The sequence below is a fragment of the Sinocyclocheilus grahami genome, unplaced genomic scaffold (assembly GCF_001515645.1).
Source record: "Sinocyclocheilus grahami isolate Dianchi unplaced genomic scaffold, SAMN03320097.WGS_v1.1 scaffold934.1, whole genome shotgun sequence".
NCBI lineage: Eukaryota > Metazoa > Chordata > Actinopteri > Cypriniformes > Cyprinidae > Sinocyclocheilus > Sinocyclocheilus grahami.
The window spans coordinates 212,831-240,789 of NW_015506113.1; the positions used below are offsets into that span (position 1 = coordinate 212,831).

Below are 27,959 nucleotides of genomic sequence, written 5' to 3' on the forward strand. Positions count from 1 at the left end.
GTAATATCTAATACTTACTGGCCTGCTTGAGAATTTCACAATACCTGCAACTAGTAAATGGAAGAGGATTTTGTCTTTACATGCACTGAAAGAGATTCATGTCATGACTGTACCCCCAGTGTTATGTGAGCTATGTAGGCTACATTAATTTGATTAAATGAAATTCCTGTGTAAGGCAGTCCACTCATCCTAAAAAAAAAGAGTTGGGCTTCATGTAAATGGAGGGGGAAAAAACTGTGATTTTCACGTTTCTTTTCTGCAGCACGACACATTGCAGTTCAGCTGTCAGAAGGCACCAAGTTTCACATCTCATCCTGACCACATCACAACATCTGCAGACATCGTGCATACTTACACAACACGAACATCTAGCAATCACTTAATCAGATCTAATGGGCTTTATATCTTCACGTGCGCTTGAAGAACGTCACTTTGCATTGCAGACGTCAACTAGTTTTGTCGCGTCGCGAGACTCAACGTGCTGCGAAACTAACAACGTGCGTGAGCATGCGACTGTAAACATGCTATACAACTACATTTCTTACAAGAACCCGAAACTGCGCATACAACAATCCTAAGACAATTTACACGTCTCAAAGAAGCGAAGACAGAAACAACGTGACATACCAGCGAATCTTCAGTAATGCTGAAGAAAACTTTCTTAGGGGGTTCACGGTCTAGCGTTTCCTTCGTCTTCGTCTGAGCGAAATCTTCCGTCAGTACGGTAATAAAGCGTGCGACAAACGCCACGGTTTTCGGGATGACAAAGTCGGTGACTGATCTCAAACAGTTTTAAACGCCTCTCCCGCTTTCTGTGGGTCTGTGTGTATTTGAGTGGGAGGGGCCAGTAGGAGGAGGCTGCGATTTACATCTATCAAGACAAATGAGAGGATGAAGTATGAAGTGGGCTTGAAACCCATCAACTTCCGCAGTCATGACACTTGAGTTTACTTTTAAAATAATAATAATTATTATTATTATTATTATTATTATTATTATTACTGTTGTTGTTGTTAATAACATAGTTATTATAAATATTATAATAAGCCTAATATTTATTATTATAAAATGATTGCTAGCTATAAAATGACAGAGCAGTTGACAGTTTTTGAAAAGTTCGGCGGAAGTCGTATGTTTTTCTAAGCTTGTATTGGTGACAAAGTCTCTTCAACATTTGTTCAACATTTTTAAACACAATATTTCCTTTATTTCCACTTATATTCCATGTCGTCCTCTTCATTATAAGCCCTCTTAGTCTTAATATAGCATATTCCTCTTCATATGAGCATTAATCAAATTCGAATAAAGTTTAGTGTTAGAACAATGCCGTTTAAATTAGTTTATGCGCATCCTGTTTTATTTGACACAATACAGCTAGCTATGTTGGCACCCAAACTCAAATCTGCACAAGCAAAGCTTTTACCTATTTTATGCTTAGGCCTGATGCTGAAAATGTCTCTTTCTATTATTTGGAGGTGTCACACTGTAAGACAAAATAAATGAACATGGTAATACTTTCACATTAACATTATATAATATTAAAACAGGAAGCGGTAAACTCTCTTCTTAACTTCCAGCTAGCTTTGGAAAATGTCTTTTGTGGCTCTTAATTATAGTAAAATTTTCAAGATTACCCAGGAGCCCATTTAAAAATAGTGTTTGTGTCACTCCTCACAAACTGAACAGACTGATTTAAATTTTAAGGAATATTACCGATTTGACATAAATGTTATTAGCAATTCATTAGATTGCAATACAATTATTAATCAAATGAAAAAGTGCCCAGTATTGTGTCAAAGCTAAACTATTCACATGCATTAATAACATGAACAAGTAACATTTTTAAGACATGATTAATGTACATTCAAATAACTTTATAACTATACAATTATTTACAAATAACTGATCATTATTTATCCATATTTGAATGCATTTCTGTTCTGTTAAGCAATTACATTTTAATGAGCATTATTATAAGGTTGATTAATGTACAATTTTGACTTTATTATTTTGAAAGCCCTGTCAGATGCTCCGTGTGTGGGATGCTTCAGCTCACCCCATTGTACCACACACTTGCCATAAAAGAGTATGACCTCAATCATAATCTAATCTAAGGTGAAGCCGCTGATGTCTCAATGTCATCTACACCAAGTACCATCCAAGAGACCTACATTCATCTCAATATGTGGTTCCACAACAGCAACAAAAATAAAATAAAAAATTAGATTCTATAATTGTGAAACACCTCATCTGCATTTATTCTTCCATACACATTTAAATCAGCATTCTGCTGATGTTAAGCAATTTAAGAAAAAAAAATATGTCATGACTCAACATGAATTAAGGGTGAAATCATATAAGTGACATTTTAATCATTTCTCTGATATGATAGATATAGTACTAAATCAGATCTGCTGTAGTGTGTGTCTTATCTGTTAAATGTTTTAGAGATAGGAGTATCAGTCTGCCATTGCCAACTGATTTGATTCAAGGCAAACAGCACGCTGACCTGATTTTAGATGGCCTTTCCTTATAGACACTAACACTGGATCAAAAACTGGCTTTGGGGCCTTAAAGATCTAGAAAAGGAAGGGACATGATGTGTGGCCAAGTATGGTGACCCATACTCAGAATTTGTGCTCTGCATTTAACCCATCCTAGTGCACACACACACACACACACACACGAGGAGCAGTTGGGGGTTCAGTGGGTCACACCTCAGTTGTGGTATTGAAGGTAGAAGAGAACACTGGTCATTCACTCCCCTCAAGACTCAAACCCACAACCTTTGGGTTACAAGTCTGACTCTCTAACCATTAGGCCATGACTAGATTAGATTAGATTAGATAGTTTTAAACATAAGCAAAGGATAAATGCAATATCCTTTGTAGGGTTGTTTGTGAGTTAAACTCATGCACAGATGCATGTTTGTGTCTATTTGTTTTTGTGGGATATATCTGTTTACTTTTGATTTGCATTTTCATTTTTTTATTTATTTATTTTTTATTCTGCCTCTGCCTCCTCTCCCGGCTTGTTTCCCCGAACAAACAGACTTATGTTGTCTGACTGAAATGTTCCGCTCCGTTCTAAAGGAAATGGAAATGCTTTACCACTGCTTACAGTGTAAATGTCAGAGTCGTGATTTGCCTCTAATGAGACAGCACCCTGGCAAGATAGAAAACTTTGTTTTGGAGCTTCTTGCTGTCTTGAAAACATTGATGTGCTGCTTTTGAGTGTCAATGAAGATGTACTCAGAGGCTCCATGTCATTTTTCACTTCTCATGCATATGTATGCCTCAGAACCAGGCCTACTCAAAGCATCTGCACAGGCGGGGAGGAAGATGCAACGAAATCCAGTCCTGAACATGAATCCCTGCCCTAATTCTTTGATTTCCTTTGTTTTGCTCACATTTATGATTTTTGTCAAACCCTTTGAATTAAATAGTTTTTCTAAAAAAAAACTTAGGGACATTTTGTGAAATTATAAAGAAACCCATCTGTAAAATAATAGAGAATATGGTAACACTTGACAAAAAGGTCCCATTTATTAACATTAACCACATTAGTTAACATAAACTAACAATGAAAAATACTTCTAAAGCATTTGTTAATCTTAGTTCATGTTAATTTCAACATTTTCTAATACATTATTAAAATAAAAATGAATTAATAATAACAATTATTTAATGGACCTAAAGTGAACTAACAAGGTTTTTATAAACCATTTTTATCAAATACTGTAACAAATGTGTTGCTCATTGTTAATGTTAGTTAATGCATTCATTAACATTAACTAATGTGACCTTATTGTAAAGTGTTACCAATATTTTTTTTTTGGAATAGTGCTTAGTAATGCCTAATCCATAACAGTACGCTGGTGGTATTGTATTTAAAAATGGAAGGGCTCACCATATCTTCTACATATGTAATATCTGCATAGAAACATATATCCCTTCTCCCACCATGGCCTGATCTCTCTCTCTCTCTGTCCTTAGATGTGAAAGTGTTTTCCTGAATAACATCTCATAACATATATGAGATATGACCCTGTGGAATGCCGGGTTCTGAACTCTTGACCTTGGAGCCACATGGCATGATGAAGCCTTTCATCTGACCTATGAGCAAATACAGGGGATGTTTATGTATGGCTACTTAGAGATTCCCTTGAAGTTGCCTTAAAGACAAAAAATGAGAAGAAAAACAAACATGACAACATGAATCAACATGTATGACATTTATTTATGTATGACATTTGTTATTTAGCTCTCTCTAAATATTCATAGTCAAGCAGAGGACACCGCTAAACCATTTCTTTTAGTAAATGTGTAATTAGCCTACATGTGCAAGTTTTGTAGCTATAGCAGCACTACAAGGAAGAAAACATAGTAGTGGAAGCTTTTTCCGTCCAAAATAGGGCATATGGTGCCCTCTTGTGGAAGGTTTGTTTCAAATAATGCCGCTGAAACAGACTAAAGAAATCATCATCCAAAATGATAATTGTCATCGTTATTATTTCTTTCGTAGAATATAATAGGAAATGTTAGTTAGAGTGACTCAGTCACCATTTACTACTATCGTTGTACGGATAAAAGATCAATGAAAGTGAATGGTGACTGAGGCTGTCACGCCACCTAAAATCCCCTTTTGTGTTTCGCAGAAGGAAAAAAGCAAACAAGATTGCAGCAACGTGTAAACGATGACAACATTTTCATTTTGGGGCAAACTTAGATTATCTCCAATCAAAGAAAGTATAGGCCTAATGCACGGAGATTTTCTTGCTCCATGTTTTGTGGCATTTAAAAATGTTTAGCAAAATTGTATTTCAATCCCTAAAGCAGCTAAAAAAAATGAATGTCTTAAATCTCTCTATATTACTTGCGATGCATGTTGATTACCCTCACTCACGTTTAATTTGTGTTAAAATTATATATATATATATGTGTGTGTGTGTGTGTGTGTGTAATGTGTGTACCTGTTTTTCTATTCTGGTGGGGACTTAAACCTGAATACACACAGACTCATAGGGACTCGTGTCATGTGTAAACATGCTAATAAATCACACAGAATGGAGTTTTTTGAAAATCTAAAAATGCACAAAGTTTCCTGTAAGGGGTAGGTTTAGGGGTATGGTTGGTGTAGGGCAACAGAATATACGGTCTGTACAGTATAAAAACCATTACGCCTATGGAGAGTCCCCACAAGAATAGCAAACCAGACATGTGTGTGTGTGTGTTTATATGTATTTATTTTGTTATATTTTTCTCCCTCATTCTAAGTATTCCTGTTGGGTTGTGTTATAAACTTTTGTGATATAAAGCTTGCTTGAAGAGGTTTCATAAAGATTGGACGGCGTTTCTTACACAAAAGATGAGCACGGCGTCAATTGAGCGTCAGTTGAGAAGCCAATCACTATCAAGCAAGTTGCGCGTGCGCAGTAGTTGAGTTCGCCTCCCTTCAGCATTGCTCAGTGCTCTATTTATATGTATTTATTTTGTTATATTTTTCTCCCTCATTCTAAGTATTCCTGTTGGGTTGTGTTATAAACTTTTGTGATATAAAGCTTGCTTGAAGAGGTTTCATAAAGATTGTACGGCGTTTCTTACACAAAAGATGAGCACGGCGTCAATTGAGCGTCAGTTGAGAAGCCAATCACTATCAAGCAAGTTGCGCGTGCGCAGTAGTTGAGTTCGCCTCCCTTCAGCATTGCTCAGTGCTCTATCATATCATAGTTCTCTTTGTGAGATTTTTCAAGCTGCAGGGATGACCGATGTCCAACACTCGCCAGAAGATGACAAACAAAGCCACGGAAAAGAGCCGCAATGTAATCATTTACCAGACACTAAAGAGGGGAATTGAGCTATAGCGATCGACAGAATGTTCTAGAATGGTCATGTGATGTCCGGAGACCAGTTATGTCGCACTTTAAAAAAAAATACTCTGACGTACTTGTCGGTTTCTTATAGGAGTTCGTCCGCCGTCGTAAAAAATAAACAGGTTTAATTGTAAAATGGCGTTTCGGAGTTGCTTGTGCTATAAAAATAGGGAGGTTTCGATGCGATACATTTTAAAGGAATATGTTCTCGGCGTTAAAGCCGCGAGGGGGAAGAAGGGAGCACGTGAGGGGTCTTGTCCAATGGGATTAGGCGCTTTCAGCAGGAGGGTATAAATACCAGGCGGTTGCCGTGAGAGAAGTCCGCCATTGTTGACTAACCTTTCAAAGAAACCGAGTAATTTCAAACGTATACATGTATGTGACGTTAATTTGTTCTGTTGGCGTTGAAAACTAAACTCAAAACTCTTTAAGTCGTTTTCAAAGAGGGTTTTTTTCGGGCGCAAAGCATCAGCAAGATCCGGTGACGTTTTCCAGCAGAGCTCATCCTGCACCGCAACGTCTGTCTCAGTTCGGCCGTTTTAACTTTGTTGTTCCCGAGACGGAAAGGTAACATTTTGGATCCAGGTTGAACTAGCTTCATTTAGCTGACGGAATGGTTAGGGGAGGGACTGCTAACTGAGCTCAATGTCAGCATCTGACGGGGCGGGGTAATGTGTGGCTATGCTATGCTAAAACTAGCAAGGCGCCATTTTGTGACTCCAGGCTTGCTAACATAATTATTCATTGAATTAATGCAAACCAGTCTCTAATTATCTGTAGTGTGTTCTATGCTTGTATAAGGTAACGGGTGTCCGTAAAACGTTATTTAAGCCTTATTAAGCATTATTATTGAGCCGGAAGTTAGTGTTGCGTCATCCTTAGAGGTCGTCGGGTTTATATAACGCATGTCCCTGGGCTGAGGAAAGAAACAAACATGTCTTGCATATAAACGCAATATATGGCGTATATCGCACTCCTAGAGTATAGGGAGTTTTTTTTAATTCAGTATTAAATAGTTTGTCTGTTTTGTTGACTTGCAGTTTTTTTCTGTTCTGAGTAGTAATGTCGTTCTCCCATGTGCAGTCTGTAATTTGGCACGTGCTTGTCCAAACAAACCGGAATAAATTGTCGCAACGTCGCTACATTTGTATAGACTAATTGTGAACTACTAATTGTAAGACAAACAAACATGAGTCTTTAGCTTTCAAGTGGACTTTATCGATGAAAATGTACAACATTCCCTGCTCCCCTCCAAAAACAAAAAGATTCCCTTCCCAATCACAAGCAAACCACTGTGAAACGAACTGTTTTTATATAGCTTACAAAAAATAAAATAGCATTTTTAACTTTTATTTTCGAATTGTTTTTCTTGTGTAAATACTAACAATTACTACTGGAAGGCAATGGAGTGTATAGAAGACTTCAACACCATGTTCACAAACTGTTACGTGTACAATCGGGTGAGGGTGCTGCTCTCGTTTTGTGTATTGTTACTAAAAATTGAAGATTTGAAATGCAATATTTGGTTTCAGCCAGGAGATGATATTGTTCGGATGGCTCAAGCTCTTGAGAAGCATTTCTTGGAGAAGATGGCAAAGATGCCCCAAGAGGAGTTTGAGATCTCTGCTCTGACATCTAAAGCTCCAGTGAAAGGAGGAAGGAAGACAACAGCAGGTATTCAGGTCATCTAAATTAAATAATGGCAAATTACTACGTTTCAGGTTTTTGCATTGTGTTTGGCAGTGGAGAGTGGAAATTACATTAACTTTTGCCTATTTTTGCAGTGTTAAAGAGGCCACAGTCTCCTGTGTCTGAGGTGGTTTTCCAACAAACAGTGACCGTCATCCCTCCAGATGCTCTTCACACAATTCCTTCTGCTCCCCTGTCTGCACAACTCACAGCCAAAGTCAGTACCTCTCAAACCACATGCACTTGCACTTTTAACTTGTGTCTCAGTAGTATCATAAGTTTCTTGCACCAAGTGATCTCGGACGATATTACTCATTGTACACCTGGTAATTACAGTTATTTGATCGGAACATCCTATTTTTTTCCTGAATTTCACAAAGCATGTGATAAAATGCTAATTAAATAAGAATAACAGGTCTCATTGGCACCAGTAGTGTGGTGGGAAGCACTTTAGCTGACTCAAGTTTGAGGGTGTACTCTCACTAGGCACGGTTGCCTTGAACCGAGCCTGAGCGCGATTATCCCCACTCCCCCACTGGCCTGCACTCACACTTGCACTAAACATTCCAAGCCGGAGCACGTTTACATCATGTATGAGATAACGGAGAAAACCACTTTCGCTAATATTCTGCCAAATAATTAATAATAATAAATTTATAATTTATGACGTGCATTGATTTTCACTTGTATGTATCAGAAAATATTACGGAGGCAGCTGACGTTAATGAAATAATTTGCAGATTTACTCGCAAACTACATTTCCTGTTCATCAATAAGGTAAGAACCAGAGCCATTATAAACCTAAATATAGAATGAGCTTTAGAATGAGCTTTATTGTCAGGTATGTTTTCACATACGAGGAATTTGTTTTCATGACAGAAGCTTCCGCAGTGCAACAGAATGACAGAGACAGAACAAAAGCACAGTACCATCTCGTGGACTTTTCCAATTCCATTACCCACTTTCTGTCAAATCTCTGTAATGTTCTTTAGGAATAAAGGCAAATAACGGGTCTCATTCACTATCCATGCATACTCACAAATTTGTGCCGTCACAAACAAATCATTCTTTAATCAATAACTTTTGTAATAAAATGTATTATAAATTAACAAAAAATGTAGAGACAGAGACAGTTGAAACCACCCATAAGCTAAAATTACATGCTCCTGTGAACTTGTAAACATGTTCACATAAAATTGTATATACTGATAAATAGTGGCGCAACGGATCACAATACTCACGGTTCGGATCATATTATGGATTTTGAGTCACAGATCAGATCAGCAAAAAAAATTGTGAAAGCTTATTTTAAGTACTATACCACAGCAAAAAATACTATCTTAACTAATAAAGTCAGTAAAAAACAAGAACAATTACACACATTAGATGATTACAACATAACAGTTACAAATAAAGTCAGTAAAGTAGTATTCAGGTGCAGATATGTAATAATTAAGTGTAAATTTACACAATAGTGCTCACCGCACAAGTTAAATACAGAGTAATCTCTGTTAAAGCTGTGGTGTTATTTGATTAGCAGACAGAAGCCGGTATTTATTGGCTGCTGTCTCTAAGACCAAACGCACCCACCTAATACTGACACACATCCGGTTTCTTTCGCAGCTGTTTATGTTCATTTAAGACATAACCGGCTGTGTTTACTACAGTACTTGCCAAAACGGGTATTTTAACATAACTTTGTGTTTGTGACAAAGGAATCAATTTGCTGTTCATGTGGTGTCTCTCTCTCTGCGTGTGCGCGCTTCCGGTGTTTGCGGTCTATGCGGCTGAGCGCATAGAAAACAGCGCCTGAGTTAAAATTGCTTGAATGTGTAAATTGGCAAGACAAAACATGTGCAAATGATAAACTTTCACTCTATGATGGTTAAACTTAACGGTTAATAAGCGAATCACATGCGTGCCGAACCGTGGGGCCTGGTCCATACGGATCACGGATCATCTACGATCCGTTGCACCCTACTGATAAGCAACAAGTACCTGAATTCTAGATCTCCATAAGAGGTGATTGTGCATAATAAAATTGTTTGGGCAAAAAAATGTTCTCCTGTGTGTATGAATGCAAGTAATTCATGCAAATATTAAAGGGGTCATATGATGCGATTTAAATTTTTCCTTTCTCTTTGGGGTGTTACAAGCTCTTGGTGCATAAAGAAGATCTGTAAAGTTGCAGACACTAAAGTCTCAAATCCAAAGAGATATTCTTAATAAAAGTTAAGAGTCAGCCACGCCTACCTAAAACAGCTCGTTCTAACACGCCCCCACATGTCTACGTCACGATGTGGAAAGATTTGCATAACACCGCCCAAATGTTCACGCAAAGAAAGAAGGCGTAACTTTTATTCTCGCTCTAGTATTGTTGTTGCCGCCACCGCCATGTTGTGAAGGCGCTGTGTGTTTCGTTGCGAAAGCGAAACTACTTTGTTTGGCCTTCCAAAAGAGGACAATATCCGCTTCGTCATGCCTGGAGCTGATCCGTGCTGGTCGCTGAGGAAATACATCAACTTTGCGCTGCGAAGTCCAGCCTGGGGTCGTCGCATGTGGTTGCCGCAAGCCCGCCGTCCGCTGCTCAGGCCGGCCTCATTTTTTGCAACATCATATGACCCCTTTAATAAATGAGACCCAGTGTTTGGCAAGGATTAATTGGCGTAGTTTTGCCTCTTTGACACGGATGAGGGCTGCTTGGTTGTTTCGTACTGAATTATGGAATTATGGAATTCTAAAGGTGGAATAGTACAGGAAAAACACAGATTGCATATTTTTTATTTAACTGTAATCTGCATGTACGCATGTACCCAGTTGAAAAATGGTGTGAAAAGAAAAGCAGACACTACTACCCCTTCTGCCTCTTCCATCTCCAGCTATGAGTCGTCCTCTTGTGTAACAGAACCAAAAGTCCTTAAGTTATTCTCCAGGCGAGGCAGCGGCCGACCCATCAAACCTCCCTGTAAAGACCTTCCTGAGTCACCACCACAACATCAGGTGGGCAGAAGGACCAAACTCTCAGAGAGACTCAAATACTGCAATGCAATCCTGAAAGAGATGTTTGCCAAAAAGCATTCTGCTTATGCCTGGCCCTTTTATAAGCCTGTGGATGCTAAGGCACTGGGCCTTCTTGATTATCATGAAATCATTTACCAACCTATGGATATGAGTACCATCAAAGTGAGTACCATGGTTGTGTTAATATTACTGGATAAACGTTGCTCACTGTTATTGTTTGCTATGTAATGGGCATATTTTTTTTTCTAACAGAAAAAGATGGAAGCTCGTGAGTACACCGATGCATTGCAATTTGCTGCAGATATGCGGCTCATGTTCTCAAACTGCTACAAATACAATCCACCCGGCCATGAGGTAGTGGCCATGGCAAGAAAACTTCAGGTGTGTCTTTAGGTGGTTTGATCATCTTTTTAAAATCCATTGTTTGTCTTATTTTCCTATGGGTAAATGCAGAATATTAAAATTTTTTACCCAGGATGTTTTTGAGTTTCGCTTCTCCAAGATTCCTGACGAGCCGAGGAATTCAGCACCATCCTCTAGTCAGAACAGAGTAAGGAAGGAGAGAGCACACAGTCCGTCCAGCTCTGAGAGCAGTGACAGCGAATCATCATCATCTCCATCAGAAAACTCCTCAGACACAGAAGATCACTAAAGTCTCAAATCCAAAGAGATATTCTTAATAAAAGTTAAGAGTCAGCCACGCCTACCTAAAACAGCTCGTTCTAACACGCCCCCACATGTCTACGTCACGATGTGGAAAGATTTGCATAACACCGCCCAAATGTTCACGCAAAGAAAGAAGGCGTAACTTTTATTCTCGCTCTAGTATTGTTGTTGCCGCCACCGCCATGTTGTGAAGGCGCTGTGTGTTTCGTTGCGAAAGCGAAACTACTTTGTTTGGCCTTCCAAAAGAGGACAATATCCGCTTCGTCATGCCTGGAGCTGATCCGTGCTGGTCGCTGAGGAAATACATCAACTTTGCGCTGCGAAGTCCAGCCTGGGGTCGTCGCATGTGGTTGCCGCAAGCCCGCCGTCCGCTGCTCAGGCCGGCCTCATTTTTTGCAACATCATATGACCCCTTTAATAAATGAGACCCAGTGTTTGGCAAGGATTAATTGGCGTAGTTTTGCCTCTTTGACACGGATGAGGGCTGCTTGGTTGTTTCGTACTGAATTATGGAAATAGTATTTTCTAAAGGTGGAATAGTACAGGAAAAACACAGATTGCATATTTTTTATTTAACTGTAATCTGCATGTACCTTGTCTTTCAGTTGAAAAATGGTGTGAAAAGAAAAGCAGACACTACTACCCCTTCTGCCTCTTCCATCTCCAGCTATGAGTCGTCCTCTTGTGTAACAGAACCAAAAGTCCTTAAGTTATTCTCCAGGCGAGGCAGCGGCCGACCCATCAAACCTCCCTGTAAAGACCTTCCTGAATCACCACCACAGCATCAGGTGGGCAGAAGGAACAAACTCTCAGAGAGACTCAAATACTGCAATGCCATCCTGAAAGAGATGTTTGCCAAAAAGCATTCTGCTTACGCCTGGCCCTTTTATAAGCCTGTGGATGCAAAGGGACTGGGCCTTCTTGATTATCATGAAATCATTCACCAACCTATGGATATGAGTACCATCAAAGTGAGTACCATGGTTGTGTTAATATTACTGGATAAACGTTGCTCACTGTTATTGTTTGCTATGTAATGGGCATATTTTTTTTTCTAACAGAAAAAGATGGAAGCTCGTGAGTACACCGATGCATTGCAATTTGCTGCAGATATGCGGCTCATGTTCTCAAACTGCTACAAATACAATCCACCTGGTCATGAGGTAGTGACCATGGCAAGGAAACTTCAGGTGTGTTTTTATGTGGTTTGATCGTCTTTTAAAATCCATTGTTTGTCTTTTTTTTTTTTCTTTTTTTTTTTTTAAATAAATACAATACTTGCATATTGCTCTCAGAAAATTCAGTCTTTCCTGACAGGGTTAAAGGGGACATAACACACACACAGTTTTGCCAATCTCGTGTTAATCTTGAGTACCTATATAGTAGTATTGCATCCTTCATACCGCCGAAGAGTCTTTAGTTTTATCAAATTTATAAAAGAAAGATTCAGCTTTACGATTGTCTGCAAAAACAGCCGAGCTCCTGGAGGTGTGCCGTCGGCAGAGCTAAAGATTGACAACAAAACACAGAAATTTGATAAAGTTTTACTCGCCGCCTGCAGTTTCGACTCATGACTGGGATATTTTATCGCTGGGACTGCTCCATTTTTCTGTATCAAACAATTTGCAAATCCAGCGTCGAACTGGGCCTTGTTTATAAAATGTTTGTTTCCGATATGTTGGGAACAAACAAACACACGTGCAAAACTCTGTTGCTGTCCCGAAAATAAAAATAACTGCATCCACTGTTCCCTTAACGCTGGGTTCTTTGGGAAGCTAAAAAAGGTTATCTTTCCCTCACATCCAAAAGCACACTTCTTTGGAGACATACTTCTGGAGCAAGTCCAGTGCAGCTCTGCCGACGACTTCTGTAACCCGAATGAAGCACATGGATGGGTGCGCTCTTGCACTCGCTGTAGTCGATGTGTGCGCGCTCTTCTGGGAGAAGTGCCCATACAAGGAATTCCACCCTTCATGACGTCATGAAGGGTCATGCTCTCAAAAAAACTTTCCAAAACTTGTTTGAACCCGCAAGGAGTGTTTTTGGTGCAGACGTCATGCGTCCAAATAATTTTTTGAAACTTTGGCCATGTTTAGCATGAGAATCCAACACTTTAACAGTGTAAATAACTCCATGTTAAAGTTTTTATTTTATTTTTTTTCGCCCAGGATGTTTTTGAGTTTCGGTTCTCCAAGATTCCTGACGAGCCGAGGAATTCAGCTCCAGCCTCTAGTCAGAACAGAGTAAGGAAGGAGAGAACACACAGTCCGTCCAGCTCTGAGAGCAGTGACAGCGAATCATCATCTCCATCTGAAAAGTCCTCCGACACAGAAGAGGATGAAGAGGAGAGAACGCAAAGGCTCGCCAGCCTGGAGGAACAGGTAAGACTTACATATAGACGTTTGAGTCCCTTCACGGATACACACATCCTCTGTTCCAACACCGTCACAACACCATAGTCACACCCAATGTGGTCACACTGGCTGGCTCCTTCAGCAAATTCTATGGCATTATTGCATGTAATCTTTGTAGCGAAAATAATTCCAGTATGTTCTTTGCCAAGAAGCAAGAGAGGTCTCATTTATTAATATAATTAGGAGGACATTTAAGTCTGCACAATTGCAAATTGATTTGTACTTGTGTATGTTGTGCTGTAAGCTTAAAGGGTACATGACACACATTTTTGCCAATCTCACGTTAATCTTGAGTATTACCGTATTGACTCGAATATAAGACAGTTTTTTTTCTTGGAAATACATCTGAAAAAACGCATTCAGGGTCTAGACTTTGACATGTCAATAATACACCCACAACAATAGGTGGCGCCAAATGAGTCGTGACTGTCATGTTAGCCTGATGGGACCAAACTCACTTTGTGATTTTAAAACGTAAGACAGTACCCAGATTTGAAGACTACAGTAAGATTTAACTTCTACTGTTCATAAGATTTTGGTAAAAAAAGTTTTTTTTTTTATGGTATATCAAAAAGTGTATATTTTATAAATGTGATTGTTGGTACATTTGACCAGTTTTTACCATACTTTCGAAACAAAAATTAAAATAGGAAAAATATGCAATATGAAAATAGTTGAAGACAAAATGTGTTTTACTGAGAAAAAACAAGATTTGGTTTTTAAAAAACCTTTTTCCAAAAGGTACATCTGGAAAAGGGGGGGTCGTCTTATAATCAGGGTCGTCTTATATTCGGGCCAATACGGTACATAGTAGTATAGTAGTATTGCATCCTTCATATCTCCGAAGAGTCTTTAGTTTTATCAGATTTATAAAAGAAAGATACAGTTTTACGATTCTCTCCGAAAACAGCCAAGCTCCTGGAGGTGTGCCATGGGCGGAGCTAAAGATTGACAACAAAACACAGAAATTAGATGCAGTTTTACTCACCGCCTTCGATTTCAGCTCATAACCACAATATTTTATTGCTGGGACTGCTTTATCTTTCAGTATCAAACAGTCTCCACATCCAGCGAACAGGGCCTTGTTTATAAAACATTTGTCACCGAAATGACCGGAACAAACAAACACACGTGCCAGAAAAACAAACTGCATCCACTGTTCCCTTAACACTGGGTTCTTTGGGAAGCTGAAAAAGGTCATCTTTCCCTCACATCCAAAAACACACTTCTTTGGAGACATTCTTCTGGAACAAGTCCTGTGCAGTGCTGCCGACGACTTCTGTAACCCAAATGAAGCACATATTGATGGGTGCGCTCTTGCTCTCGCTGTGGTCGATGTGTGCTCGCTCTTCCAGGAGAAGTGCCCATACAAGGAATTCCGATCTTCGTGACGTCATGAAGGGCCATGCTCGAACAAAAGTTTCCTAAACTTATTCAAACCCCGGAAGGAGTGTATTTGGCACAGAAATACCCCGTCATACGTCCAAATCGTGTTTTAAAACTTTGGCCATGTTTAGCATGAGAATCCAACTCTTTAACAGTGTAAATAACTCTGAATAAATGGAATAGCATTAAGCCCCCCCTTTAATAGCTGTTGTGCTTAAGCGTAATATGGTTTGACATTAACATGTTGCCAATGAGTGCATTCAAAATCAGCCTGCTGTGAGGGTTTGGATGCTGCCCATTTGTACAGTAGGCAGTGAAAATTGTTTGTTAAGTTTTTAACTATAGATGGACAGTATTCATATATGAACTCTTATATAATGTAATTTCTGTCTTTACTCACCAGCTGAAAGCAGTACGAGAGCAGCTCCAGTTACTGACCCAAACACCTCTCCTGAAACCAAAGAAAAGGGAAAAGTCCAAGAAGAAAAGGAAGAAAGAGAGCGAGTCCAGTAAACAAAAAGGTGAAGAAATTAAGAAACCGGCAAAAATGCAGAAGAGGTCCAACAGCAAGTCGGCAGGGTAAGAAAATGTGTGGAGCGTGTGGGCTCTCATCATCCCCATTTCTACCCTAAGAATAATGTATAGATCTTTATGCTAAGACAAATTCTCAAAGAAATTAAAATTTACATTGACTTTGTTCTCAGGTGGAAGGAGAGCAGAGCATATGACTCTGAGGAAGAGATGAATGCTTTACCCATGTCTTATGAGGAGAAACGGCAGCTGAGTCTAGACATTAACAAGCTTCCTGGAGACAAGCTTGGCAAAGTAGTGAATATCATCAAAGCCAGAGAACCCTTGCTCAGGGACACAGACCCTGAGGAGATCGAGATCGACTTTGAGACTCTCAAGCCATCAACCCTTCGAGCTCTTGAGTGTTATGTTGTCGCTTGCCTCCAAAAGAAACTGAAAGAAACTGACAGTGAGTACTGTTCTGTCAATATTAACAGCTTTTTTTATGCTGGGACACATTATATATGAAGTATGTAAATAAAATTATGTGAGAAGTAGTACTAAAAGCCTTTCACTCTGGGTCTAATACAACTAAATGGCATGCAAATCGAAAGTATTTGCATGTTTTTGACACTGCAACTACATATGCCAAATCAGGCGACACTTTTCATCATTATCTGAAAAAAATGTAATGCCCACAGATTATAGCAGTACAGTGTTTTCGCTTCAGTATGAAGGCGTTCATAAATGTTTTTTTTTTTAACCATCTATATGCTTCATCTAAAAGCATACCTGCAAACTCACAAGAGGTCAAAAAGGAATATGACCCTTGTAGGGGGGTCTTCCCCCTCAGAAGAAAATTTAAGAATTTAAGATGTAAATAAAGCGTTCTGGTGCACTCTGACAACAAAAAGGAAAAAGACAACAAATGCTTCAAGTAAAAAAGCACATGTATACCACAAACTTTTTGGACAGTGCAACTCTGTTGTCATCGGTGTTCATACTTCTCTTTGTGAGCAGTGGAGTAATTTATTTTTGCAAATTTTATGTTCACATTAGAGTGCATACTATCAGCAAACTCCATCTTTTCACTTCAGAGAAAACAGAAGCTGCATCTAAAGTGGCATTAGATGTATTTACACAGAATGTTTAAAGGGGTCATATGATGTTGCTAAAAAGAACATTATTTGGTGTAATGAAAGGTTTATGCGGTTTAAGGTAAAAAAAAAAACACATTATTTTCCACATACTGTATATTATTGTTTCTCCTCTATGCCCCGCCTTTCTGAAACGCATCGATTTTTACAAAACTCATCGGTCTGAAAAGCGAGGTGTGCTGTGATTTGGCCAGCTATCCAGTGTGTTGTGATTGGCCGAATACCTCAAGCGTGTGATGGAAATGTTACGCCCCTTACCGTACTGTGATGCTGTGTCCTGGCGCGATGAGACAAAACCAATAAAACCCATTATAAAGAGGCATTTGTTGCATCCAGTGGGGGGATTATAATGACTTATATTGTCTTTTTATGCGTTGCATTGCATTGCGCCGTGTAAACATAAAACCGTTTGAAATATGGATATTTTTCTTACAAAAACGCATGGATTCACTACAGAAGGCCTTTATGCACCCCCCGGAGCCGTGTGAAGCACGTTTTATTATGAATGCGCGTGCTTTATTTGACGACTTGTGGACTGTTCAACTGCAACACCCACTTACTGCAATGATAGAGTTTGGAATAGCAAATGGCAATTTTTAATATAACTCCGACTGGATTCGTCTGAAAGAAGAAAGTCATACACCTAGGCAGTGTTGGGGAAAGTTACTTTTAAAAGTAATGCATTACAATATTGCATTAATCCATAAAGTAACCAATTACGTTACTCAGTTGCTTTTTATGGAAAGTAATGCGTTATGTTACTTTTGCTTTAATTTTTAAGTCTGGACAGGGCTTGCTTGTTTGTTTTTAAACATAAAAAAAAGTTATATTTTTGGCAAATATAAAAGCCTTTTCACACCAAAAGTGAAATGAATAAGCCTCAGGCTGACAGTAGAATGCAGAAGAAGAAATTTCAACACACTTCAATAAAAAAAGACACAAATGTTTGTCTAGAGTATTTAACTTGCGTTACTTATTTGAAAAAGTAACTCGGATATTCTCTTGTAAATTAAAAAGTAATGCGTTACTTTACTAGTTACTTGAAAAAAGTAATGATTACGTAACTCGCGTTACTTGTAATGCGTTAGCCCCAACACTGCACCTAGGATGCTTCGAGGATGAGTAAAATGCAGGCTAATTTTCATTTTTGGGTGATCTAACACTAACTTTTATAAAGAATATCTCTTTGGGTTTGAGACTTTAGTCTTTGCAACTTTAGGGATCTTATCTATTCACGAACAGCTTGTAACACTCCAAAGAGAAAGGAAAACTTGAAATCGCATCATATGACCCCTTTAATGAAACTTGGGTGCCATAAATGCATTTACACCACAAAATTTCAAATGCATAAATAATTTTATAAGATTTAATGTTTTAAATATTTTTTAACGTACAAGTTAAAAAATGCAATACTTTTAAATATGAAACCAAACCACCAGTAGATGAAGGTAAATAAGAGAGTCATTAGTCAAATGGCTGATTCATTCAAAAAAGAGGCACGTGACTACTATCTTTATAAATGGATTACTGAATCATTGACTCACTTGATTCGTTCAAAAACGTGGATTCATTCAGTATCGAGTCTCGAAACACCGCTGTGTTGCTCGGATACTCAAAACTGTTCTGTTGTGGCTTTGATTGAAACTTCGTCAGTGAACTTGAGCAAAAACAGTCAATATTGTATTACAAGTTGCAAACTTTGTGTCTGTTTAACTCCCAATGAAGAACTCCCACGCCGACAATGTTTACATGCGGATGTGTGCCGTCAAAATGGACCGGCTGTGAGATGAGGTGTGTTCGATTTGAAGCAGCAATGCGCAGACCGATCAGACATCAAAGTACCGCGAGAGCGATTTGAACGCATGAGGAGCCATCTGCTCTCTGTAGCTCTTGCGGTGCTTTGATGTCATACAGCGATCGGTCTGCGCATTGCTGCTTCAAGTCGAACCGAGAAACGGACTTTGTTTGAACACACTCCTGTCTACGAGCTTGCAATTCCTCTCTCTCCGCCCAGACCCATCCCCCCCAAAAAAACTCTTTGCATCTAGAAGATTCACATAAATGACATATTTTGATTCAAAACGGCGAATTTCGCCGAAAAGCGACTAGTTTGCAGATATGAAAGGTCATATGTATTTAAGGTTTATTTATTATTATTATTATTTATTTTTTTATTTTTTTTAGAACTTCATGATTAATTAGTGCTTAAATTGGCTTTTTTCTAAACAAAATAGATGCATACTCTACAACTCTCTCAAAACAAAGTGTGTAATAGGAGACATTTTTATCTAATATTTATGGGTGATCTTTTTACATTATTAGAAAAGAAGCTCCAGAAGAAGTCTAAAATCAAGGAAATGGACAAAGAGCTACAACACACGAATGAAGAATCAAATGATAAAAAGGCCAAAAGTAAGTATATGCATTTATTTGTTCATTCCTTTTTATGTAATCATATAAATGCAGTATAAACCTGTATGTTTCCCCTTCTGTGTGTAGTTGAAGCTTTAGGGGAGTTTAAAGATGCGAGCCATCCGTCTTGTTTGAGTGATAGCAGCAGCAGCAGCAGCTCGTCCAGCTCCGACAACAGTTGTAGTGACTCTAGCTCCTCTGATAGCTGTGACTCTGATTCAGGTTAGCGGCTTCACACCTACCCACCAACCCTTTTATTCACTCACTGTCTCTCAGGCCAGTCTGTTCCCCCTGCTATCTATCTGGCCACTGATGCAGAAAACAAACCAAAAATTGTAAAGCTTACTCGGACACATCCCCAGCATTATAAACGTTCACTTATTTCACCTGAACATCGACTGGACAACAAATACTTGAAACGTTACACAGTTCAACTTATTATTTTATTTTATTTTTTTCAATAAAAAAATAAATGGTGTATGTTCCTTTTTTGTGTTCACTACACTTGTCCTTTGTCACTTTTGTAATATAAAGAAAATTTTGCACTTTTGGCTCCAAATTAGTAAAATATGTCATCTCTTTCTCTCTCACACTCTTTCTGTAGTTTTTGTTGGATGCTATTATTTATTTGTTTTCCAATGTTTGATATTTTGTTCTTGTTTTATCACAATCACTTTTTTATGTTGTTGCTGTAGTTTAAGACAAGTTTAAGACCAGCTGGCTCTTGGTGTGGGGTTTTCCTGGTTTCATACACCCTCAGCACTTTCAAGTTAGAAAATAGTGGTAAGGGCTCTGAAGAAATGCCGGTTTCCAATATGGACTTTCACCAAACATAACTGAGAGCATTTTATGTGTCATATGCTATTGTCCCTGTTAAGAGTTACAGCTGGTCTGTTTTAAACTGCTGCTTTGAATCATTACTATGTGGTTCCCCTGTTGCATTACCTTGTAATACTTGTGTTCATGCAGAGATGTATATGTAATCATAATCTACAATAGATTGTAAAAACATACATCGATATGTTGTATGTGAGGGTACTTGGATTGTAAACTATAGTTGGAACATGGAAGGTAGGACCAAAACAAGCTCAGTGTTTCCCCTGCCATTATATTAGGGCCCCCCCCCTCCCCCCTTAAATGTCAAATTAATTTTATTTAATTATATTTTCTCTATAGCGCCAGGACACAACAGAAGTCATTTAAAGTTACCGTTCCTATAGAAAGGGTCTATACCTTGGTCTTTTATTAAACAAACTAAATAGCCTTATGTTATTTATCTTATTTACACGACGGCATGTCATTTCGGTCTCTACGTTATGGTCGCACTCTCTGTATCACGCAGTTCCGCCCTGATGCGCATGCACGCGCACACACACACACACACACACACAAAGCCGCAAAACGACTATTTAAATATGAATTCTGCGTGTCTGTGTTAATGCATGGCGCAGACGTGCAGTTTTGTATACTAGTATTGAAGCGCGCGTGACCCCAAAAGCCGTAAACCTAGGGGAAACACTGAAGCTGTCATAAGAGGCAACCACTTGTCCTGCTTAAAGGGATCATATGATGTTGCTAAAAAGAACATTTATTTGGTGTAATGAAATGTTAACGCGGTTTAAGGTTCAAAAAACACATTATTTTCTACATACTGTGCTATTGTTTCTCCTCTATGCCCCGCCTTTCTGAAATGCGTCGATTTTTACAAAGCTCATCGGTCTGAAAAAGCGAGGTGTGCTGTTATTGGCCAGCTATCCAGTGCATTGTGATTGGCCGAATACCTCAAGCGTGTGACTGAAATGTTACACTCCTTACCATATTGTGATGATGCCCTGTCAGGCCAGAGCGATGATTCAAAAACATAACCCATTATAAACAAGGCATTCGTTGCCTCCAGTGGGGACATAATTATGGATTATAGTGACTTATACTGTCTTTTTACATCGCACCGCGTAAACACAAAACCATGTCTGCATTTGTGATCGGAGAAATTACAAACAACAAGCACTACTCTACACTGCCCAAAAAACTTGCTTTAAATATAAAAAAACGTGCTTACAGTCTGTGAGTCAGAACAGCCGGCATTGTTGTCTACTCTCCGTAAAATGTGCTGCACACATCTGAATATTTGGGTTGAACTGTTCTGGAACAGTGTTGTAAATGCAACTTAACCACTGTTTGGTCTTCCAAAAATGGACACGACTAGAAATCAAAGTAGTTTCGCTTTGACGAAACACAGTGTCACACGGCGGCCTAGAGTGAGCAGAGCCCGGGGAAAAAAAGTGAGGAATGGCCGGAGGGCTAGAGTGAGCAGAGGCGGCGGATTCGACGAAGGAGGCTTGCGGCAACCACATGTGAAGACCCCGGGCTGGACTCCAATTCGTCCACGGTGAAAGCCGATCCAGCAATCCACAGCGCAAAGTTGTAGTATTTCCTCAGCAACCAGCACGGATCAGCTCTAGGCATGACGAAGCAGATATAGTCCTCTTTTTGGAAGGCCAAACAAAGTAGTTTCGCTTTCACAACGAATCACACAGTACCTTCACGACATGGCGGCGGCAGCAACAACAATACTACAGCGAGAATAAAAGTTACACCTTTCTTTGCGTGAACATTTGGGCGGCGTTATGCGAATCTTTCCACATAGTGATGTTGGTATGTGGGGGCGTGTTAGAACGAGCCGTTTAAGGTAGGCGTGGTTGACTCTTAACTTTTATAAAGAATATCTCTTTGGATTTGAGACTTTAGTCTTTGCAACTTTACAGATCTTCTTTATGCACCAAGAGCTTGTAACACTCCAAAGAGAAAGGAAAAATTGAAATCGCATCATATGACCCCTTTAAGGTCTGTTGCATATTTTGAAGATGTTTCAATTTTATTTACCTAAACGGGTATAAAGCTTAACACCCAGAGATTTAAATAAAACACATTTTCATAGACAACTGTTGTATCACAAAACACTTTCACAAGCTGTGCACACTTTACTTAAGAAAAAAAATTGACCACTTCAAATTAAACTTGATATTTTTTTATTTTTGTATTTAGTGGTTGTGACACTCAATAGTACTTAAATTGCATACAGTTTATCTGAACTCCAGTAATAAAATATAAACTGAGTAAATCAGCAGGAATGCCCATGGGATGGGATTGGCCTTTCTCGCAGTCATGACTGAAGTGAAATGACCTCAGTGTGCATTGTGTGTGTCTTACAGACCAGAAAGCTAAGAGGAAGCAAAGCAAAGCCCCTGGCCATGCCCACAAAAATAAAAACAAGGTAAAAAAGCACACAAGCCAATAAGAGACAGCCAATATTAAATGGCCTACTTTAATATTTGGTACATGGAGCATTTCACTTCATGTAGTGCCAGATTTTTCATGTGTGAAACATTGCCCCCTTGTCCCCCTCCCCAAACAGGCATCGCGGCAGGCCGTTGCTGAGGTAAAGGATTCTTCTTCTGCCTCAGTCGTGACGTGCCAGTCTCGTCCAGCGTCACTAGTCTCAGAGGAAGACTCCAAAGACATGTTTGCGTCACAACAAGCAAAGCATCCTGCAGAGGACATCATCATGGCAATCCCAGGTTAGGCTCAGTGCCATTGTTCATACTTCTGTTCACACTGATGTGTTATTTGTGGTCGCATCATGTACAAAACAAATGAAATTACCTCCAAAAATAAAAATGATTTATTTTATTCCTCATCTAAATCTAAAACTGCATTTGGAGACCAGTTAGTTGTCGGCAGCTTTGATTCATCACTTTAATGCTTTTCTGTCCATCCCTCTGCCCTCCTTCCACAACAGCATTACACAGCCGACTGCCGCCTCAGCCATCCAGACCTAGTGACAAAGCTGCTCCGCTACCTCGTAAAACCTGGACTGCCCCTTTACCACTCAACCTACCTCCAGACCAGGCCACCAGTCCTTTATGTAACACTTCTGCCTCATCCCCCCGTAATGACAACACAGCCACCTCACCCAAATGTTCCCACGTGTCGATCCCCCCACACCCACCCACTTCACTCCTTTCAGACCCGTTGTTCCCCCGTAGTCCCTTGCTCGATCCTCTTGACCCGCAGGTCTCTCGGGTTGGCCCCCCATCGCCTGCTGCCGCAGAAAAGCCTCCATATAAGTCTGAGCAGGAAGGTAAGAGGTCGGCCTTGATGTGTCAATACGCCCGCCCGCTGATCTCCGTTCCTCGCTCGCTCCCCTCGCTGTGTTACCGTTGTGCATCTGCAACTTTCCCCTTCCATTGTGGGTTAGCATTGTATGTTCATCATAACTGGTGGTTTGTTTAGTTTTGTCATCAGTATAGTTCTCTTCCCAGCTGCATGTCATTGCTGTCTCTCACTTACAGCGCCGCTTTAATGTATGTGTAAAACAGAATATCATTCAAGGTAAACTCCATCTCTCTCTTTTTCTCCTCAATCTTGCAGGCGTCCCTCCTCTTCTGTCACCTCTGACCTCACCTCCTGCAGCCATGCCCGTCATAGGATGTCAGCCTACCTCCAGCTCTCAGTTTGAGGTAATTTATATTTCTGCTCAACTTGTCTTCATATGGAGAAAAACTCTTTTGCATAGTTTAATCATTTAGTCTGAGTAAGTTGTTGTCATTTAAAAGGGATTTTATAATAGTTTGTTGCAAATGTGTTTTTTTTTATATATATATATATATATATATAAGTACACTACACAACGCAAGGCTGGGATATACAGTGGGGAAAAAAAGTATTTAGTCAGCCACCAATTATTTTACCGAGGAATTTACCAATTAATTCTTTAAAAATCCTACAATGGGATTTTCTGGATTTTCTTTTCTCATTTTGTCTTTCATAGTTGAGGTATACCTATGATGAAAATTACAGGCCTCTCTCATCTTTTTAAGTGGGAGAACTTGCACAATTGGTGGCTGACTAAATACTTTTTTGCCCCACTGTACTACACGACTTTTAAAATCTGAACAGATTTTAAAATGCAAGGCATCACTCACTGACTTTGTAAATAATCACAGAGGAAAAACTAGCCATCAGATTCATACACTGAACAACTGAGGATCGTACACTACCAGACTTTAAAGTTGTTCTGATCACAACAAGCTCATGCAGAAACCTGCGCCTTGTTGCTGGGAGACGCATGACAAATGAAAACAATGTGTTCCAAAATTTGGCTCAAAATATCAAACATGTTTTGATTCATAGTCTGAAGCCAAAACAAATCTGTTTCTGTGACCGTCATACACTACACTGTTTTCTATGAAATCTGTTAACTCAAATCTGCAGACTGGCTCTGACATTTGGCAACTAGCATTGACTTCTCCAGACTTTAAATTGGGGTCAAAATCGGGACAAAGGTCATGAAGTTTATTCCAGACTTTATTGTTGCTGTGGAGAAAGAGGAACGAGAGAGCTCGTAATCTGCTGCAGATAGAAACTGGTCGAGAGAAATGATTCATTTAGAAACAAAGCAAGTGCCTGTCTTTATGAATGGATCATTGAATCATTGACTCAAATGATTCATTCAAAATGATTTAGTCAGGAAAGAAACACAGCAGTGTTGCTCTGATCTCCAGCTTTGTGTGGAACTATTGTCATTGGAGAAAGAGAAAAAAAAAAAAAGTGTCTAAACTCACCCAGTGTTAACTTCCTGTTTGTTAAACTCTTGTATAAAATTAATATGACATTTGTGTGTAAAAAGGATGTTCAGTAAAGTAACAGCGTTTTTTTACCCAGATGGATGATGTTTGACCAGGTTGTTGTTGGTGACACACAAATGACTTTTTGTACTTGCTTTCTCTCTGCAGCAATGTAGATTGTTGTCACCTCTGCATGAGAGTCCATTAACCAACATGAGGGATGAGCAAAGCTGCCCGGAGACACTGGAAGAGCCCTCTGTTCAGCTGCACAAAATGCATGGTCAATATTTCTCCCACCGTTTTCCACCAGAGTACTTTCCTTTTTTCTCAGTGGTTTCTTGAAATGGGGTCTTTCACATTTTCTAGGAGCCAAGGACGATGGCAGTGAACTATGCAAGCCCATTCAAGATACCAAATCCAACCTGCCTAAAAAGGTACCTATGCTTTATATGGGTACTAAATGAAAAATGCACTCTTTGGTGTTCTCTCCGATAACCTGGACCTGTTTGTGTGTTAAAGGATATTGTCCTAAAGCATGCAGACTCCTGGACAAGCCTGGGTAAGATGGCTACTCAAACTCCTTGCCCAATCAAATCATCCAAGGAAAGTTTCCAGCAGTTTCGCAAAGTAGCCATGGAGAAAGAGGAACGAGAGAGAGCTCGTAAACTGCAGATTGAAGCTGGTCGAGAGAAGAGCAACTCCAACAAAAGCGGGTATAAACAGAATCGTAGTTTCAAGGCAACAGTAAATAATTGGAGGAGTTTCAATCTCTGATTGACGAGATTCCAGCTGACCACAACTTCCTATGGCTGTTGCAAATGCATTCTAAATTGTATTTCTATTATTAATTTACACTCATATCCCCCTGTGAGGATTATATGACTGTTCTTGCTGATCTAGCTAACAGTGTGGCCTTTTAATGATTTCTAGTCTGACGCAGCAGCTCCAGAAAACCGAGCTGGACTGCCCGCCTTCAAAGCCAGAAGTGGAGTCAGCAGAGCTGCTCCTGATGGCGGCCATCTTGGATACCCCCAAAGCCCCTGAGCCCTGCTCTCTTCCACAGAGCTCTGTAGACCGAGAACGAGAGATGGCTCGCAAGAGAGAGCAGGAGCGCCGTAGGAGAGAGGCTGTGAGTGTACTGCACACTAAGCATTTTAGAATGTAAATAAAAAATGTTAGTATTTAAAGGTGGGGTAAGTGATTTCTGGTAGCCAATGTTGATATTTCAAATCACCAAAACAAACACGCCCCTACCCCAAAAGGGTCTCGCCCCTATTTTGATAGCTCCGCCCCACACATGTACGCAACCCAGGCAAAGATTAGTTCTGTGAAACAAAGCAAAACCAATGTTACACCGTGTCTACACCGGATGCGAACGGCGCGACAAAATACTGTAGAACTCATTATAATCAGTGATGCTGTCTACACTGGATGCGGCGCGGCACGACAAATCCCCGACAGAAAACAGAACAAATTTCAAATGATTTTCAACGGTCGCTTTGTCGCGTCCAGTGTAGACAGACTTTAGCTGTTGCGGCGCGGCAACTGTAGTGTCCGATGTATACACTGTGTTGCTCACCTGTCTAGAAGAAACAAAGCAACCTCGGCGTCCGATCACAGGCCTTCTGCTCCTTGAGTTCTCTCCAGCGCTGGAAAGCTGATCCGACATTTACATGGGACACAATCGTAAGACGCCTTTTGTTCTGCAGACATTTTCCTCTTTTGTTTTTATCCGCCATCTCTGTCTTTCTGTCGTCGCTCGGCTAATGTGCTGTGCTGTGCACTGAGCGCTCTCTCGTCCCCATCATGAGTAGACACGCCCCTTACTACTGATTGGCTACAAGTTTGTTTTGGTACTCTGCCCGACTCAGTTTTCTAAAGCGTTTTAAAAAAAATACATACCCCACCTTTAATGCCTTTTTAAAACCATTTAATCCAATTAGTGATTAGATCTTCTTAACCACAAACTTTGTTACATTATTATTATATAACTATATAATAATGTTTATTATAATGTTTAATAACAAATATCTGTTATGCTGTTTATTAGCATTAATAACAATATACATTGTGGTTTTATTAATAATAATTAATAACCACAGTAAACATTGTTACTGTTACTGTTCTTACCATGTAATTAAGTTGTGTTGGTTGATTATAATTATGATTAACCACAAACTTTATTATTGTTGTTTTTGTTTTATAAATATTGTTATATAAATAAAAGTAAAATAACTAAAATCATTATTAACAAATCAATTATTTATAATTAATTATAATAATATACATTTTGGTTTTATTATTAATAACCACAATAAACATTACTGTTTTTTTGTTATTGTTAATGATAATAATGGTAATGCTTTTATGTTTTCTTTTTAATGTTGTTTCTCTTAGATGTCTGGAGTCATTGACATGACCATGCAGAGTGACATAATGGCAACCTTTGAGAAGAACTTGGATTGATATATAAACAAATAAAAAAAAATGTGCTTGTGTATTGCGCTACTGTTCGGTGAACAGTGTAGGCCGTCTTTTCCCTTCCCAGACTTGCTCCATGAGTCCTGGCGACTGAAACGGGTCTTTAGTCTTTTGACGGGCAAAAATACTGCAATACAGCTGCATCACTTTACATTTGTACTAAATTAGCTCTTGTACAAATAAGAAAACCGTCAAGGACTGACGGTCGTGTATGATGTTGTAAGACCAATATTTGCTCCATTAATAGTGTTGAGTGTATATTCTTGAGTTTTCGTTATTTGGATCCGTTTGAAGCTTGGATACAGAAATGCCTGAACTGAAATGCTGCCGATTGTCTGAGGTAGTTTGGAAAGAGAAACATGTCTGTGGTTTCACAACAGTTTTTGTGTTCTTTAACATGGTTAGTTTTTTTTTGTTTTTTTTATACTGAAGAATGTTTACTTCTCTTGATTATTATTGCTATCTGATTCTTTGACACATTCCATCGACACTTCTGCTGTATGAATATTGCATAGCTGGTCTTCTTGCACTAGCTGTTGTGAGAACTGTAAAGGATATTCCTGTGCAGGGCCCTGTCCCTGTTTATCCTACTAGCTGGTAATTCATGTATTTGACGTAAAGCAGCAATTTAAACAGAAAATATGCTGGCTGCGTTAAACCTGTCCTGTTTAAGTTCTATCTTTTTATATATATATATATATATATATATATTTCTGTAGTGTCA

General features: G+C 39.3%; 3 protein-coding genes across 5 annotated transcripts in view; 2 read left to right on the forward strand and 1 right to left on the reverse strand.

The window, feature by feature from the left end:
* LOC107564431 (transforming growth factor beta receptor type 3-like) overlaps positions 1–786 on the reverse strand; it is a 137,102-nt gene extending 136,316 nt beyond the window's left edge. Inside the window, exon 1 of the mRNA XM_016249523.1 lies at positions 628–786. The gene's annotated coding sequence lies outside the window, so the exon portion shown is untranslated. The remainder of the gene's footprint in view (positions 1–627) is intronic.
* Positions 787–7,259: 6,473 nt separating this feature from the next.
* Positions 7,260–11,234, forward strand: LOC107564438 (bromodomain testis-specific protein-like). Its single transcript, XM_016249534.1, has 6 exons — positions 7,260–7,332; positions 7,405–7,546; positions 7,657–7,778; positions 10,379–10,744; positions 10,835–10,963; positions 11,058–11,234. The coding sequence occupies exons 1-6, from the start codon at positions 7,276–7,278 to the stop codon at positions 11,232–11,234; spliced, it is 993 nt and encodes a 330-aa protein (XP_016105020.1). The 5' UTR covers positions 7,260–7,275.
* A 562-nt stretch (positions 11,235–11,796) lies between these two features.
* On the forward strand, positions 11,797–27,946 carry brdt (bromodomain, testis-specific). 3 transcript variants are annotated; one of them, XM_016249524.1, is made up of 16 exons: positions 11,797–12,219; positions 12,310–12,438; positions 13,417–13,629; positions 15,452–15,627; positions 15,753–16,027; positions 19,038–19,127; positions 19,215–19,349; positions 22,340–22,401; positions 22,543–22,705; positions 22,927–23,268; positions 23,559–23,647; positions 24,923–25,034; positions 25,121–25,188; positions 25,274–25,467; positions 25,685–25,883; positions 27,152–27,946. In XM_016249524.1, exons 1-16 carry the CDS (start codon positions 11,836–11,838, stop codon positions 27,218–27,220), a joined length of 2,700 nt encoding a protein of 899 aa, XP_016105010.1. In that variant the 5' UTR covers positions 11,797–11,835; the 3' UTR covers positions 27,221–27,946. The 3 variants fall into 3 exon arrangements, with proteins under 3 accessions (XP_016105010.1, XP_016105011.1, XP_016105012.1); XM_016249525.1 differs by having other exon boundaries at positions 11,799–12,219; positions 22,927–23,052; XM_016249526.1 differs by lacking the exon at positions 22,927–23,268 and having other exon boundaries at positions 11,800–12,219.
* Positions 27,947–27,959: the final 13 nt, after the last annotated feature.